The 16,603-nt window shown below is 48.4% G+C and overlaps 1 protein-coding gene across 2 annotated transcripts in view; it reads left to right on the top strand.

Moving 5' to 3' along the window:
- Window positions 1-1,525: 1,525 nt before the first annotated feature.
- ITPKB (inositol-trisphosphate 3-kinase B) overlaps window positions 1,526-16,603 on the top strand; it is a 67,452-nt gene continuing 52,374 nt past the window's right edge. For both annotated transcript variants that reach the window (XR_011337052.1, XM_069852740.1), the window contains exons 1-2: window positions 1,526-1,604; window positions 3,408-4,491. Coding sequence is in view for 1 of the 2 variants with exons in the window: in XM_069852740.1 (XP_069708841.1) it covers window positions 3,571-4,491 (921 nt within the window). In the remaining variant the exon portion in view is untranslated. The remainder of the gene's footprint in view (window positions 1,605-3,407; window positions 4,492-16,603) is intronic.

Genomic DNA, 16,603 nt, shown 5'->3' with positions numbered 1-16,603 from the left:
GGCATGGGAGAAACAGATGACCAGAATCTGCAGAGATCTGCAGAGAGGGGGAAGCTTAAGCCTGTGAATAGTGTCATTACACTCAGCGAGGCCACTTTTCTGAGAAAGATCGATCACATACTTTATTTCATGGAAGACCAGTTCCTGACCAAGCTCAGACACTGAGGAAATGGATTGGAGTGAAAAGAGTCTATACAAATCTCTTTTCCTGCACTGAATTCAAAATAGCATTTCTCTTACTGGAAAAACAAACTTAAGCTCATTTTGGATGTCTCTGTCTGTCTGCATGTGGGATTGGCAATCCGCATCTCCTGCAGATTTGGAGACTTCTCTGTCCCTGTTTACACTCTAGAGGTTATGCCCTAATTACAAAAAGCTGATCTGTGACATCAATCCCTCTCCAGGGGAAATTCCTAGCTGTGAAATCCTAGCTGTTCTCCCTTTTTTTTTTTTCTTTTATTGTTTTGGGTTTTTGGTTCCCTCCTCCCCTTGGCCAGTCCAGGCCAACCCCAAAATTGCCATTTAACCTTGACTACTGCTTTCAGAGTAAATCACGAAGCCTGCCCTCCTGAAGTGCTGACACACAGACAACTATTTCCAAAGGGTTATCTTAATACAGAAATCACACTGTACCACAGCCAAGAGCCCGCTCCCTCTGCCAAGTGGGACCTGTGCCTGAGGGCTGCAGGAGACGAGAAAGTTCTGTCTGAGGCCCACCCGGAACCCAAAAAGACGGACTGTGCCCTGTTCGTGTTAGCTACAGCCCTGCCTGAGCCTGGGGCGACGCCACAGCGAGTGGATGTGCCTACAGCCCTGGCGTTTGGCCCTGGGGACGTGGGGGCCGACACCCCTGCACGGGAGGCATCGGCCCAGCCGGGAGGGCTCCGGTGTGAAGGATCAGAGCGCTGGGAAGCAGCAGGATGGAGCCGCCGGGCTGGGGGCCGGGGATGCGCGCAGGGCGGCTGGTTCGGCCCGCGCCGTCGGGCCGGGCTCCTGGAGGGGCGGGTGGCCCCGAGCTCCGCGTTCCTCGGGGGGCAGGAGGCACCCCGGGCACTCACCGCCGTCTCCCGGGGAGGAATAGGAACGCCTGGAGGCGCAGGGAGGCTGGGACTGAGGGGAGGCGAGAAGATGCGGGACCGCATCGCGGCGCCCCGGCGGGGGCGGAAAATCGCTCGTGTACCTTTAACCCACAGCAGCCAGAACGCGGCGGCGGTGGTTGTTTTTTTTTTTTTTTAGTTAACAATGGAAACTTTTTTTTTTTCTTCAGTATTTTCCTCCAGCCGAACAGCGCCGAGCGAGGAAAAAAAAAAAAAAAACAAACTTGTTCCGCTGAGTTCAACCCCAGACAGGCTCACAACTTCCTTCCTGCTCCCCTACCCCCTCCCTCCGCTCTCCTCCTCCTCCTCCTCCTCGCCGCGCCGCTCTCTCTCCGCCTTTCCCGGCGCGGCGCCTCGGGAGCGGCGGCGGCACCGCGGCGCGAACCGAACCCGAGCGCGGAGCCGCCCCCGGGCCGAGCCGGGACCCGCCGCCCCGCCCCGCGCGATGGTTCCCGCCGCGCCCCGGGGCCCCCGGCAGCCGCGCGGCCCGCGCTGAGACCTGCCCAGGTGAGCGCCCCGAGGGCACCGGGACGGGCGGGGGGGCGGCCGCCTCGCACCCCAAGGGGATCGTCCCGCACTGGGATCCGGCCGAGCGCGGGGCCCGCCGAGGCGCTGGGGTGTTGGCGGTGCGGGGAGCCCTGCGGGAAGGGCTCTGCCGAGCCCAGCTGTGCCCGGGCAGCGCTGGGCTCGGCAGAGCCCTTCCCGCAGGGCTCCCCGCACCGCTTCCAAAGCCGTGTTGGACTCGATGATCCGGTGGGTCTTTTCCAACCTGGTGATTCTACGACTCTCTGCACGCCTTAGTCAGAATTAGCGCACGTGCGTAAACAAACCTGCGTGCTCGTGTCCATCTCGTGGGTCGCTGTGCCCCGGCGTGGGATGAGCGGCGCGACTCCAGCGGACGCGAAGGAAGGATGCGCTGGAGTACGGGAGGGGGCACAGGGAGCCACCTGCCAAAGCAGAATCTGGTGGCCAAGAAGGCCAGTGGCATCTTGGCTTGTATCAGAAATGGCGTGACCGGCAGGTCCAGGGAGGTTCTTCTCCCTCTGTACTCGGCACTGGTGAGACCTCTCCTTGAATCCTGTGTTCAGTTCTGGCCCCCTCACCACAAGAAGGATGTTGAGGCTCTGGAGCGAGTCCAGAGAAGAGCAACAAAGCTGGTGAAGGGGCTGGAGAAGAGGCCTTATGAGGAATGGCTGAGAGAGCTGGGGTTGTTTAGCCTGGAGAAGAGGAGGCTGAGGGGAGACCTCATTGCTCTCTACAACTACCTGAAAGGAAGTTGTGGAGAGGAGGGTGCTGGCCTCTTCTCCCGAGTGACAGGGGACAGGACAAGAGGGAATGGTCTCAAGCTCCGCCAGGGGAGGTTTAGGCTGGACATTAGGAAAAAATTCTTCACAGAAATGGTCATTGGGCAGTGGCAGAGGCTGCCCAGGGAGGTGGTTGAGTCACCTTCCCTGGAGGTGTTTAAGGGATGGGTTGACGAGGTGCTGAGGGACATGGTTTAGTGTTTGATAGGAAGGGTTGGACTCGATGATCCGGTGGGTCTCTTCCAACCTGGTTATTCTATGATTTTATGATTCTATGATTCTATACACAGCCGGGCAAACACCAGCACACGTCTCTGGATGTGGGATGTGGGCTGTGACTTGGATGGAGGTGTTTGCGGTGGTTGGTGCCCCAGAAAGCAGATGTGCACAGCGGAGGCACCTTTAGATGGGACGTGTAGGAAGATGTGCAACCCCTTGTTGTTGCATATGGTGAGTTAGGGGAGTACTAGAGACGTGGGCCCAAGCCGTACAAAACCACGCAAGTAGGGAGCCTTCACTTGTGTCACTGAACAGAAATCCTTGTTTGAGGCTTCTTCTTGGTCGTAGGTGGCAAACTGGGAAGTGGCAAATTTCAGCTGTTTGGACTTTTTCCCCTTCCTTCAGAAAATGTCAGGTTTTGGGACCAAAACTTGAAAGCTGCCAACTTTCAGCTCACACCAGTTGGCCATAACTCTCTAATTCTATTGTGGGAAGAGCTGCTGGCTCTGTGTCCTCTCAGACACCACTGCTGCAGCTGCATTGACCTGAAGAGGGGGCAGGGAAGGCAGGAAAGAGGGGAAACAGCCCTGAATCTGGTTTCCCTTTGGCTCAGACCTTTCTGATGACCAGGCTGAGCCATATCCCCAGTGATGGCACACTGGGAATGAGCGCAGGTGTGTGCAGGGACTAGGGAGGGGCACACAGGAAGGGAAGAGTCTGGCCAGCTGTGTGCACAGCTGGAGGGTGAGCACAGGGCTACTCTCACCGCTTGTCTCTCTCTCTCCAGTTGTCTCATTTTATGGAGCTGCAAGCTGGGGCCAGCCTAGCTCCCCTGCTGCCTCCTGGCAATGCTGCTGGTCTCAGCGTGGAGAGACCCTCGGCAGCCCCGCAGAGCCTGAGTGCCAAGGCAGCAGTGGCGGCGGCCCCCCTGTGCACCCCGGTTAACTACTATGGCCGTGTACTGCTATGCGCTCAATAGCTTGGTGATGATGAATAGCAACAGCGAGGTGACAAGTGGCAGGAGCAAGACGCCACCTCCACCTGGACAAGTGCTGCCTAGGGTTCCAGAGGCACTTGGCAGCTGCCACCCACTCCCTGTCTTCAATCCAGCCCCTGTGCCACCCTGCTCTCCACGCCGCAGCCCTGCTTTCCTGTTCCCACCGCTTGAGGAGCCCACACAGCAGCCAGGCAGCCCTGGGGGCTGGCAGGGCAGCTGGGGCGAAGAAGAGCAGCCAGGAGCCCCCACAGCATGGCAACATCAGCAGGACTTGCACAATGTCCAGGTGAACCAGAAAGTGGGGCTCTGTGAGGCACACATCCAGGTGCACAGCTCTGCCACCCAGCCGCTGCGGAGCCCCTGGCCATCCCAGCCCCAGCCTGCCGGCCCCACAGCACCACTGGTGGGACTTGAAACTGGACCCCAGACTCGAGCCCACGGGGAAAGTGAGGCTCCCAGTGTTAGTGGGGTACAGGTCTGTCCAAGCACTGCAGAACCTTTGGGGGTGGCAGTGGTGATGGTGGCCCCATCTGTGGGGTTGGCGGAGGACAGCAGCCCCCTGGAGCCGTCAGGGCCCACACCGCAGCAAGGCAAGGTGGTGGTGTCCCCCACAGGACTTGAGGGCCAGCGTCCAGCCATTGGCGGGAGCATCCCCGCCGTCATTGTGACAGACCTGGGGGGCCCGGAGGAGGAGGCAGGCACTGTGCCCCCCAGCAGCTTGCCTGTCCGGAAGCTGTCGTCATCCTCGGCCTCTTCCACTGGCTTCTCCTCATCCTGGGAGGAGTCCGAGGAGGACATCTCCAGTGACCCAGAGCGTACCCTGGACCAGACACCGGCCTTCCTGCAGACCCTGGACCAGCAGAAGCCCCGAGTGGTGAGTCTTGAACCAGTCCCAGGGAGGTGCAGCAGGGGCTAGCACTGCTGCAGTGGGAGGTCAGAGGTCTGTGGCAGCAGAGGTCTGTGGCAGCAGAAGTCTGCAGAGAAACTTTACATTTGATCAGCAGTGCTTGCTTTCCCTCACATGAAAAGCTTATCCCTGTTCCTAGTCTGAAAATCCCCTGCTTGAGGGAGAGAGCAGTGGTACCTGTCCTGCTGTGCACAGTTCAGTGTACAGTATTGCAAGCTGCCCTCTGGCATCCTTAATCTGCATCTACAGCCTTCTGCTGACATGTGGTTATGAGCCTCAGCTTTCCCCCAGCACAGCTTCCCTAGGTACTGGAGGTTTCTCATGATTTACATCAGCCTAAGGGCATATTTATGTCCTCCTTGAAGTCAGAATTGCGTGGGCCAACTGTCTGTTTAAAATTCATACTGACATCCGTCACCATAGTGTCTGTGTGCCTTTTACATGGAAGCAAAAATCTCTAGAACTTATGGTAATTCTCCTTCTGAATAAAATATTTTGCATGTGGAGTATCTTATATTTTAGGCAAGCTTTGCTTTGAGCTGTCACACCACTTATCCTGAAGGCTTTGAACCACTTTACACCAGTGCAGGGGTGCCCATCACAAGGTTCTCTGACCAGCACTGGGCTCTCCTGTCCTCTGGCTGTGAGACATTACATTGATTTGAGCTCACCACTGGAGCCTCGCACCGACAAACAAATGCAGTACAGCCCAGTGGCTCCTTAATTTTAAAAAATTTGATAAAGGCCCATCAACTTTCGGTGATGTGATTCATTCTGTTTAAATTTCTGTAGACCCGATAAGTGAAACTCTTCCTAAGCTTAATGTCATGAGGAAGACCAGTGCAAGGGAACATCTAAGGAATGCGAGGTATCAAACTCATTAGGAACTGACAGACTGTTGGTTTGTAAAACACTCAGCAGGCTGAAATAAATACCTTTGCTTTTCTACTTGCTCTGTCCTGTTCCAAGAATTCAGACTCAGTTCTGCTCAGGATGGAGAAGCAGTTGAGTAAAAACATTTTTAATGAAGTTACAAGTCTGTGACTCAATGTTTGCAGACAGTTTTGTATTTTGGGGCTCTCAACTGATGGATCCCCTTGCTCCCGTTGGGAGCTGCCACAATCCCTCTGCTAATTAATTTCTGCTGGTTTTGTGTGCACAAGTTGTAGTAATCTCTGCTCTATTCTCCATACTAATGACTCTTCCTAATGCCAGATTCCACTGATTTGCTGCTGAGAACAGTTTGCTGATGGGCAAAATCATGCCTGATGCTTTTGTGGAAAGCTTCCTAGAGCCTCAAGCTGGCTCTGTGCAGCCTCCTGCGGCCTCCAGTGAGCTCAGCCAGGCCAGTAGCTCAGCAGTGAAGAGGCAAAGCTCATTTGTATTGCCGCAAGTCTTGAATCAGAGCGAGCTTAGATCAAGTACAAGATCAGAGTAACTCTGCTGGACTGAGTGGGACTACTCCAAGCTAAAAGAGATGCAGATCTGGTCCAAAATGCATCAGGCGCCCTGTGGAGGTGCACTTGATTTTGTGTTTCAGTGCTGGAGTTGTTTCAGCAGGAGTGGCTGGACTGATTTACCATGATACTTTTCAGCTGGGCTCCACAGGTCCCATGCAGGGCTGAACACTGGCTTTGGCAGGTTATAGTCAACTTCTCAGCAGGGTCATGTGCAAATGCCCAGTAATTCAAAGCTGATTCATATAAATAACATCCAACTTTGTGTACCGGTTGGCAGCATCTTTTAAGTCCATAATGACAGCAGAAGGCAGCTACTGAAGCAGTCTCACGTTGCACACTCATTTGTTTTCGTGAGCTAATCATTTCCTTTTAACAATGCACACGGTCTGGAAATGAGTTGTGTAATGAGGGAGAATGTGTGAGAAGCTCTCTCCACAACTCATGCTTTTCTGTTAAAATAAATCCTGGGAGACAGAAACCAATACAGTGCCTCTGCACTGAGTAGGTATGTACTGGGCAGGCAGGGTACCTGTCTGCACCAGGTACTGCTGGTGCAGGAGGGGGCAATTTTACCTGGATGGGGACAGAAAAGCCGTTCTTGCTGCAGATATGGTCTGCACTGCACACCTTGCATAGCATGTTTGCAGATTTGATAAACAGCAGGCTTGCTTTTGCCCTTCTTTTCTGGAGGCTGCCTGCCTGTTTGTTATAGTTCCTCCAGGTGTCCCTGGGAAATGTGCAGATCCCTCTGGCTGGCATGGACTCATCCTCTATTTGTACTTCAGCTTCATTTGCACTTGGGTCCGTAAGAAAGTGATGATGCCTAGCAAGAGGGAAGGAGGTAGTGTGGGCACATTTTTGGACACCATGACCTGGAGCAGCTCAGTGGCTGATATGGGCTCTGCCTTTGTTTATTTAAACAGTTAACTTTGTGTTGCCTGTCACTGAAGTCCTCTGATGCCCAGTGGACTGTGCGGCACTGGACACGGTGACCCTGCCATGATCATAGCAGACTTGTGAAGTGTGGTGACAGTAAGGACAATTTGATGTTTTGCTGTTGTTTAATTGTGAGTCCACTTAAGGTCTGAGTAAACCTCCATGTAAGGGCTTTTGCAGCTGTGACTTTTCCGGGGCTGTGGCCTGATGCCGGAGAAACCCCGGGCTTGTTTATTGATGTTTGCAAGGTTTCAAAGACATTTGACTGATTATACTTCTGGGCCTGTGTGAGAGGGACACACATTCAAAGTAGAACGTTAAGATGAGGACGTTGTGGCTTGACAACGCGGTGCTGGCTGCATGGCCCCTGCAACAGCAACAAGTGCAGTCAGGGGAAGGAGTGGCTGCTTCCACTCACCCACTGCCCAAACGGCGGGAATGCAGCGGCTGTTGGAAGGTGCCTGTCTCCATCGTGGCACGTCTCATGCTGAGGGACAATTTCTCCCTTCCTGGCTAATTGGCTGGTCACACAGGCTGGGTGTGTAAGGATACTGAGAAGATGCTCCCTGTCCCAGGTTCTGAGTGGCACACGTAGCCCAGGACAGCAGCCTGGCTCCTAAGGAGGATATCACACCCAAAATAAGCCTAATTCTAACTGTGATGGGAAAATTTGAGTCTATGCATTTTGCTGTTCCTGGATGACCCTGTTTGCTCTTCCCAAGGGAGAGCTGATAGACTAAGTTGTGCTCAGCAGCAGGAGGCTTGGCCCCAGTCTTGGAATCTGGCTGGACCCCTTAAGTGAAAGATATTCCAATGCTGGTCACTACAGCAAGTCCTCATCACTGACCTAAATCTCATAGCTTGTCAATTCCTGGGCAACTAGAGACAAAGTAACAGAGGAGTCTGGGGAAAGGCAGAAATTGTGCAAGTATATACTATAGAAAAATTACATCAAAGGTAAAAAAACCCCACTCTTCTGCAAAAATAGTGCAAGACCACCATGTTCCTCTTCCTGGCTTTCCCACAGCCGCTATGGAAGCACAAGGACATATGGCAGAACAATAATCAAGTGACTCTCTGTACTTTGTGAAACTTCTTCTCCTTTCAACAGGTAAAGCAGCTTGCTCTGAGTAAGAGACTTTCATTAACCTGTGCAAAATAGCAGGAGCATTTGGAAAAAGCTAATGGCATTGCTACTGACAGTCGATTTTTTAATTGATTTATTTGTTTGACTCACAATGGCTGTAATGCATTTCTGAAAGGAGCCAAGTTTAGATAGGGTTAGTGTCAGCCAAGGGCCAGTGGGACCCTTGCTTAATTCTCTTTGAGGTGTTCCAAGGCATAAGCTGACAACAGCACTCCTCATTTGTTCCTATAAAAATCAGTCAAATTAAATATTATTTTGTTCCCTTTCCTAGCTGTTGCTGTGATCAGGAAGTCTGAAACCACGACCACATGGATGATGCATGCAAACCCTGTGAATGTATATCTTTATGCTGTCTGTGTTTATGTATTTTACTCTTTCCTCCTACCATGTTTGTTTTAGAGGCTCCTAAGCTTATGAATGATATCACTGATTTAACATGTCTAGCATATTAGGGCTCTGTTTACTTGCTCTGAAGAGGTGATGCGTATCGTTGTCTAGTGAAGGTGCGTAGCACACTGGGTAAGCTGCCAAAGGATGGAGCCTCCTTGAGCCCTGTTGTGGGAAGACTAGGTAGAAGAGGAGATTGAGTTGGATGCCTCTGTATATCCAGTCTCAGAGCACCATGCTGAGCAGACCTAACAGCATGGTGTGTTTTGTCTGCTGGGGTGAGATCAGACCCCTCTGATGCTCAGCAGGCTGGACAGAGCTTCAGGTTCTTCACAGAAGGAGGCTGTGCACTCTGGGGAGTTCATAAAGCACTACTCTCTGTTTATTAGCTTATATTCTACCTACTCTTGTGGACTTCTCAGGGAATAAGCAGCTTTTTTATGGGCTTTCGCCCAAGGAGGCTAAGTGAAGATGCTGCCGTAACCCAATGGAAGATGAGTGATGCTATTTCAGGTCCATTTTCATCAGCACTTTTAAGCTCCTTGGGAAGGTTTTCTTCTCTGCTCACATTCTCCATGACTGGCAGTGCAGGAATTGCATGGCATGTAGCAGATCCCTTTCACAGACGTACTTACCACCACAGCTGCCCTCTCTTGCATATTTTGTTTCTCAAAAAAATTCATGCTGAAAGCATTCATAAAAAGTGAAAAAAAATCCAAAGCATTTCCAAGATGCAGGAAGAACAAACATTAGGCACATCATCCCAGCTCGGGAAACAGCCAGGTTTCCTCCCCTTCCAGTGGAAATCGCAGAATGTCAAGAGCTTGGCTGGTTGGACCTTTCGGGTGTTAAGCTGAATGTCTGCAGAGTGAAGTTCCCAGATCAATGGAAACTTCACAGTTTTGTCTTTACCTTTTTAGAGCCTCGCAATGACAAAAAACAATTAAACTGTAGTTAGCACCTGTCTCATGTTTTCCATATTATTTCTATAATGTGTTAGGACAGATTTGCATATGAAGAAAATATTAACCGCAGCACTGAGCTCTCATATTCCTTGCAATGACTGAAAGCCAGTGCTGAGCTAATGTTTTCTTTACATATAAATCTGTTCTAACTCATTAGAGAAATGGTGACAACTATGTATGATGTTACATTTCACCTCAACTAAGATTAGTCTTCTGTAATTGTTAGAGATTATTTTGTTTATACGAGCAGGTGAATTTTTGCAGTAAATTTGACCTGTTTTCTTCCATTGAAGCTCAGCCAAGCTTTCAAAGAAAGATATGTTAGTATTTAACAGCAAATGAAAACTAAATTTTAATATTTTTAAATCACTGAGTAACTTTGCAGCCTAATCCCTATTCTCAAATGTAGCTTCTGGAGGAATGTGGGCTTCCACATTTGTTGGGTCCCTTGGAATGGCCCTTTTGTGGAATTCATCTTGCTCAGCTTCACTGGGTGTCTTCTCTGCATAAGTCTCCTCCTAAGGTACCTTTCTTCTCTGTTGACTTTGATGAGATCATGAGGACTAGCACAGGAGAGTGCTTAAGACAGAGGAATCTGTTTCTAAAGTACTCATGGATGTCTTCTATAAAATTTATCAGAATTTAGTTCTTATTCATATACATACAAAGCCAGGTGATGCATAGCCTGCATAACGGCTGCAAGTAGTTCAGAAAACTGCTCTCATCTGAGGTCTACCAGCTTCAAAAGCAAATGCCTCTGATTTGGCTTTTAAATCAATGTTTAGGCAGCAAAATGTGTGATGTGCCGTATAACAGGGATGATTACCCGGGAGTGCCTTTCAGCATGAGTTGGTGTCAGTATGTTCAGAAGTTCAGGGTCTCCGGCTGCAAGTTTCAGCCTGTGTCTGTGTGCCATGAATGCACTCAGAATTGGTAGATGCTTTTGGAGAACGTAGGTTTTTCTTTCCCAGCTGTGGTGGCAATTTACTACCACAGAGCTACTGTCATGGCTGTGGGCATGTGGAGATCCTTCCATCCCTGGGAGTGTTCAAGGCCAGATTGGATGGGGTCTTGAGCAGCCTGATCTAGTGGGAGGGGGAGGGGGCCGGAATCAGATGATCTTTAAGATCCTTTCCAACTCAAACAGTTCTATGTATTCTATGAATCCTCACTGCCGTAGTCAGCCACAGGTTGTGTTGACTATGTGCCAGTGTTTTCTGACCTTAGTTTCTCAGAGATATTGGAGTCTGAAGGTACTGCAAGATGCTAAGACACATATTATCCTTTTCCCTCTCAAGTTATTTATTTCAATGTTATCATACATTTTGGCCAAAGAAAGAGATGAGTTTTTTATAATAAAGAATGTTTCTCTTCATTAATGATGGGGAAAAAGAGACGGCCTAGTAGAAGGAATTCAATTATTCCTTTCAGATCTAAGTTTTATTGCTAACCAAAATACAAGGATTGCTTTTGGAAGGAGAACTAGGGGCAAGACTGCAAGTGCACTTACAACTTCTTCTCGTAGGCAGTACAGTGTATTATCTGATCAGCGCTACACAACAGGAACTGCATTAGCATTCAGCACTGTTGCGGTTTTAAGTAATAGTAAAGCATCCCTCGTCTCCCTGAAAGAATACATGGGCTGTGGAATGATGTACTGACAGACATTTTAATGAATTTGACTAAAAGGACAGAATCAGATTGCGCCTTCACTGTTTGCTTCACGCGTTTCATTTGCAGAGGGGTTAGCACCTGCAGCTGCTGTGGTGTGGACCTCACTGAATTGATGCAAGTTTTGCCTAGGGTTTCATCCTTTGCTTTCGGGTTTTAAGTCTTGTACTTGGGGTGTTGGAAAATAGAGCTCTTGGACTGTATGAAGCAGAGGGAAGTCTCTGCCTGCAGTCTTCACTGGTTCGATACTCCCTTCAGCCTGAATGCTTTGAGCTTTGCCAGAATGAAGACCAATACATCAGCACCAGGAACAATGAGCACTTCGTCTTGGTAGGGTGGCTATGCCAGGGAGCAGGCCCGACACCCTGTCAGTGTTTGCAGAAGGGGCTATCACAAATGTGGCATTGAGTGGAAGTGAGCAGAGGGCTAAACAACAGCAGCACCTACCTTCAGCATCACCTCCTCCTCCTCCTCCCCTTTTACTTCCTGTCCCTTTGCCCTTGCTTGGGCAATTCAGCTGCAACAAGATAGAATCAAAGAACCCTCTTCCTTTGCTAAACAATTCACCTCTTTTGTTAGGGTCAGATAAAATGCTGATAAAAGCTGTTGTAACTCCGCTGAAGCCAGCAGGAGCATGCTGCAGATTTGGTCCTTCATTGTTTTTTGCCTTGCTTTCCCCTGCATGTATCCAGTTACATCTTGTGGTAAATCAAATGTTAAACTGAATTAATGAACTAGAGAAACAGTCCCCATGGAGATTCTGCCTGTTGATGTGTACGATACTTCAGAGCCTTTGGGGACAGGAGTTTATAACCTGCAAGGTGAGTTTTTGGAAAGTGCATTTTAGGGTTGGGTGCTTTTTTCTTTTTTTTGTTGCTAAACAATCTCTGCTCCTGCTGTTTTCTGGAGCAGCAGGAGCAGAGCCTGGTTTGCAGCTCGCCACTGAGCCCTTATTCATTGTAGCTGTACTTTGACAAGGCTTTTTGGAGAGTCATAGGAGTTTTCATTAAATAGGTACTGAAATACAACGGTCAAGGGAGCTGGCGAGTACCCCTGAAAAGAGGGAAGACCAGGGCATTGAGAAGGGGCAGGGGTGAGGAGGAGGTGGGAGTGGTCAAGCTCTTTCTCATTGTGTGGACCATAGGAATTGCTCTGCTGGTATCTGCAAGCTCCATAAGATATCCAGGGGCATCCTTCCACTGCAAGCAAGGTAGAGAGCATCTAGGGGAGAATTAGCAACACGTCCAAATGTAATGTGGTTGCTTTTATGGGTAATATATATTTAACACTCTGCAGGGACCATTCAAGCATGCATCTGTAGGAAGAGGAAAAAAGTCAGGTTTGCTTTTTTGGCAGACTGCAGATCGGAGTCCAATCTGCAATCTCTCTTGGTAAGTTTTATATCGGTGGGTTTTGTAAGTTACAGGCAAAGTTATTGCACCCCTAGGCTACTCACATTAAATGCTTCTCCAATTTTAACAACATTCTTTCCAGGCTCAACTACGTTTGTTTTTATCTTCTCTATGGCAATTGATGATCTAAGTCTAGAATGTAACTCTGCAGGATCTCCTGTCATATATTTCTTCCATAGCTGTGGCTGAATCAGGACAGTATAAACCAATGATATGTTGTAAAGCTTAATACTTTCTTTAATACATTCCAGATTAAAGGAGTCAACAAAGTTTACAAATCCAAAACAGTAAATTTAAACAATAAAAATGACAAATCCCAAACCACAATTGTATCTTGAAAGTGTTGGGGTTTTTTTTCTCTTGTCTTCCTGGTCTGGCTAAAGTCTGTTTGTAGGAAACTCAACAGGACGGATAAAAGATGATGAGACAAACAACTTAATCCCTTAATAATGTCAAGTGGAAAATCCAACAACAGATTGGCAAGGAACTCTGATAACAACAGCGAAGTGGCCCTTACTGAGGACTACTAACTTAGTTTCAAAAGGTTGAGCTTGAGATATAATTAGAGATGAGCCTGAATCAATGCCCACAGGTTCAAACGTTTCTTTGAACCCTGAAAAATTCTTTTTTTTTTTTTTTTTATTAGTGCCTTCATAGCATCAGCTTAGCTCCATTGGTACCTTGTGCTGCCCTTCGTACCCACACAAAGTGATCATGAAAGGCCCCAGGGTTTCTGCCTCTGGGTGCCATTGCAGATAGGAGCAGTGAGTGCACACGGCCTGATAGGTACCTGCCATGGGGGTATGAAGAGGAGGAGAGCTGAGCACTGCTTGCTAGCACTGCGCTGGCCTCCAAGTCCCACCATCTCATTGTGCTCTTGCTGGGGAATGGCACACAGTGCACACCCATGCAGTATTCCTGCTGCTTAGGGCAATCTTGGGCTGCCATTAGTAGATATACATTGGAAGCAATGCATGTGGTCACAGAAGTAGGAGGCACTCAGAAATGCAATCGCCAAGCATCTTCAGAAAGAGCATGTTAATTATTATCTCCTCGGAGCCATATTAATGTAGAGCTGACAGTCCTTCACCCGGGGGTTTCGTGGTAGGAATGTTTTACTGTAGTAGAGACCCTGGTATCTAGAAAGGAAATGAAGGGAAAAGATTTTAGAACTGTGTCTTACCTCTATCCACCTGAATTACTGTTGTATTTTAAAAGATGTGCGCAGAACACATAAAACTGATTGTTTGAAGAAACCCTGACAAGTGTTCTCCTAGGAATTTTTGTATAAAGTGTTCTAAATGCAGTTTATCTCTTTTTGCTTCACAAATTCTGTGTTTTCCCTCTGTACTTGTAGCAGGCTGGGAACTAAGCCTTTTGCAAAAAAAAATCTTTTTGCAAAGCCAGCAGAACTGCCTTGTCAGGTGTCATGTTCCCACCTTCTCACACAAACTGTGCATGTCGCTGGTTTTGAGCAAGATGTACCACCACTGGAAAAAATCTGTGTAATCTCATACATTCAAGATGAACTTTTTGAAGAGCCGCTCTGAACTGAACCAGACCCTCTCTCGGAGGAGGGAGTAACTAATGTTGTCCAAATGTCATGGAAGCCCACTTGCACAGCAGGTTAAAGCAAGTGGTCTGAAGTCAGCTCAGCTCCTCCACCATTAGTAATCCCTCATTTATGTCTCATCTTGAGGAGAAAAGACTTGGCCTCTTTCCTCAGGTCTCCATTTTCTCTTGTTACTAGTCATTGCTGAAATGGCTTTTTCAAGCCAAGGAAGGCAGCGTGGGAGTCCAGGTGGTTGGAAATGATCATGATGTTGACCAGATGCCGGGCTGGTAATGAGAGGGAAATGCATAGGTAGCACGATGCCTCATTGTTTGTTCTTGACTGCCCCTTTATTGTACAGCCTGACCAGCTTTTGGTTTTTGAGCTTTTGAGCAGCTTAAAGGCAGTTCCAGATCCCAGGTTTGTTCTTGTGGACGAGAACCCTTCCCAGAAGGGAGAAAGCTCTGAGGAGCCTGTTTAATGTAGGCTGATCTCATGGTTGAGCATACGCAGGAGTTGGCTTTTCAGCACTGAAATAAGAAGTGATGGAAACGGACTAAATCACAGCCTTGGAAGAAGAGCCAAGTAGTTTAGTCTTGAGCATCAGGGGAAGGATTAAAGGTCTCAAGTCTGTGAGAGCTGCAGTGGGGCCAAATGACAGATTCAAAAAGTGACCTTTGAACAATGGATTTGATGGACCTTTGCAGGGCCAGCTTGCAAAGGAAAGGCTATTGAGATGTGAAATAGAGGTATGAGATGATGGACCCTGGAGGTGGATTTTAGTCAGGTGGGTAGGTTGGAAAGACTATTAGGGATGTTATCCTGAAAAAATTGGCAAGAGTTGCAGATGTGTTGAACGCGAGGACTGAGAAAGAGATTTTTTGCTTGCTAAAAGTTTCAGAGTTAGAAGCAAAGCACTCACAAACGAGAGCAGTAATATTTACACTTACATTGCAAAGGCATAAATTGTTCTATGAATTGTCAGGCTGCAAGGAATCAAACCTCTATATTGCATTGCATGCCTGGAGCTGCCATGTTTCCATTGAAGCCAAAGCCAACATTTTTGTAAACTTGATAGGAGGCAGCTCAAACCCCCCCATGGTACACCACCTTAACCCTCAGGGATCTGGTGTGGAATGCAAGATTTTTCCAGGAGAAACAAGACTTGAAGCACTCCCCTAACGTCCGGAAGCCACAGCCCAATGAAGAACTCCCTCTGCATGGTGGCTTCTGTTGGAGTCCAGCTCCCTGTTTGGTATCAGGGGAGAGTGGCTCAGGGGTTTTTTAGAACAATCACAGATGAGGGTCATGCTTCTCTGTGCCACAGAGCCAGTCATTGTCTGGGGAGATGCTGGGTTTACTGCTTTCCCTCTGGACCATCTGTGCTTTGTCTCCAAGACAGTCAGACCCCCCACCCCATCCAGACAAACCCTGGCAGGACAGAATGTTGTAGGAGCTGGCTGGAAGAACGCTTTTTTGGCAGAGAGTAAATTTTCCAGCAAATGTCAAGGGGGAGGGGGAGTCAAAGTGATTCATGAATTCAGACACATTTTCTGAATAGTTCTGGCCTAGAAAAAAAATACAGAGATGGGGGAAGAGGGAGGGATGTTAAAAGTAGTGATGCGTGTTGTTCTGACGCTTTCAGAATGAACTGTTTCATTTTGGGAATGGTTTGTTTATGTTTTGCAAGCATTTGAAATGTAGATTTGATTCAAAATGTCATTTTTCACTTAGAAGTTGACCTCTCTGCTAAAACACATTGAAACAAGAAAAAAAGAAAAGGTTTTTTGGAACTTGCATAACCCAAAATGAAACACGTCTTTTTACTTTGACTCCAGATGAGACATTTCGGAGCTTTCCTTCTGCAGCTCCACGGTTTTAGCTGTGTTCAACCCAACCTGAACATCTTATCTCCCCTAATTTTTTGCTTCACTCTGATGTAAAAAAAAGATCCATGCTCCATCCCGCACTGTACTGGCCAACTTTTAAGTCTAATGGCATGGAGCAAGTACTTCAGTTTCATCTGAGGTCAGCCATACTTAGCTGTGATTCAAACTGAAACCTGTGGTATCAAATGAACAAGAGCTGTAGGTTTTGTAGATAACTGGCAGCTTCTCCAGAAGGTGCAATACTGAACTTCATTTAGAAAAATAACCTGAACTCCTGGGGCCCTGAAATCTAATCTAGAAATCTTGAGAGAATCTGGAGTTTGCGGACAGCTGAAGGGCAGACTTTCACTCCCTGACACTCATACTGGGCTCGTTGAACTGATTCATTATTGGGAAACGAGCAAACAGCTAGTAATTACTTTGTTGTAGCCAAAACATACTGCAGAGTTTCCCTGGACACAGTGAGCCCTCATCGAGTTTACTGTCCCCTTCTGTCTTTTCTGCCTTGTTGGGACATTTTGTGCTGTCTCCTCAGCTGAAGTCTATCCCTTGGCTTCTGCAATGGAACTGCCTTTGCTGACATTTACCTTGACTTTCTTCTGAGGCCCTTTCCTCCATGCCTTGGGAGGGTTTGGGCACAAAAGAGAGAGAAAAAAGATG

The sequence above is a fragment of the Phaenicophaeus curvirostris genome, chromosome 2 (genome assembly GCF_032191515.1).
Source record: "Phaenicophaeus curvirostris isolate KB17595 chromosome 2, BPBGC_Pcur_1.0, whole genome shotgun sequence".
In the NCBI taxonomy this organism is placed as follows: domain Eukaryota; kingdom Metazoa; phylum Chordata; class Aves; order Cuculiformes; family Cuculidae; genus Phaenicophaeus; species Phaenicophaeus curvirostris.
Note: the sequence above shows the minus strand (reverse complement) of the source record. Positions and strands in the feature narration are given on the sequence as shown.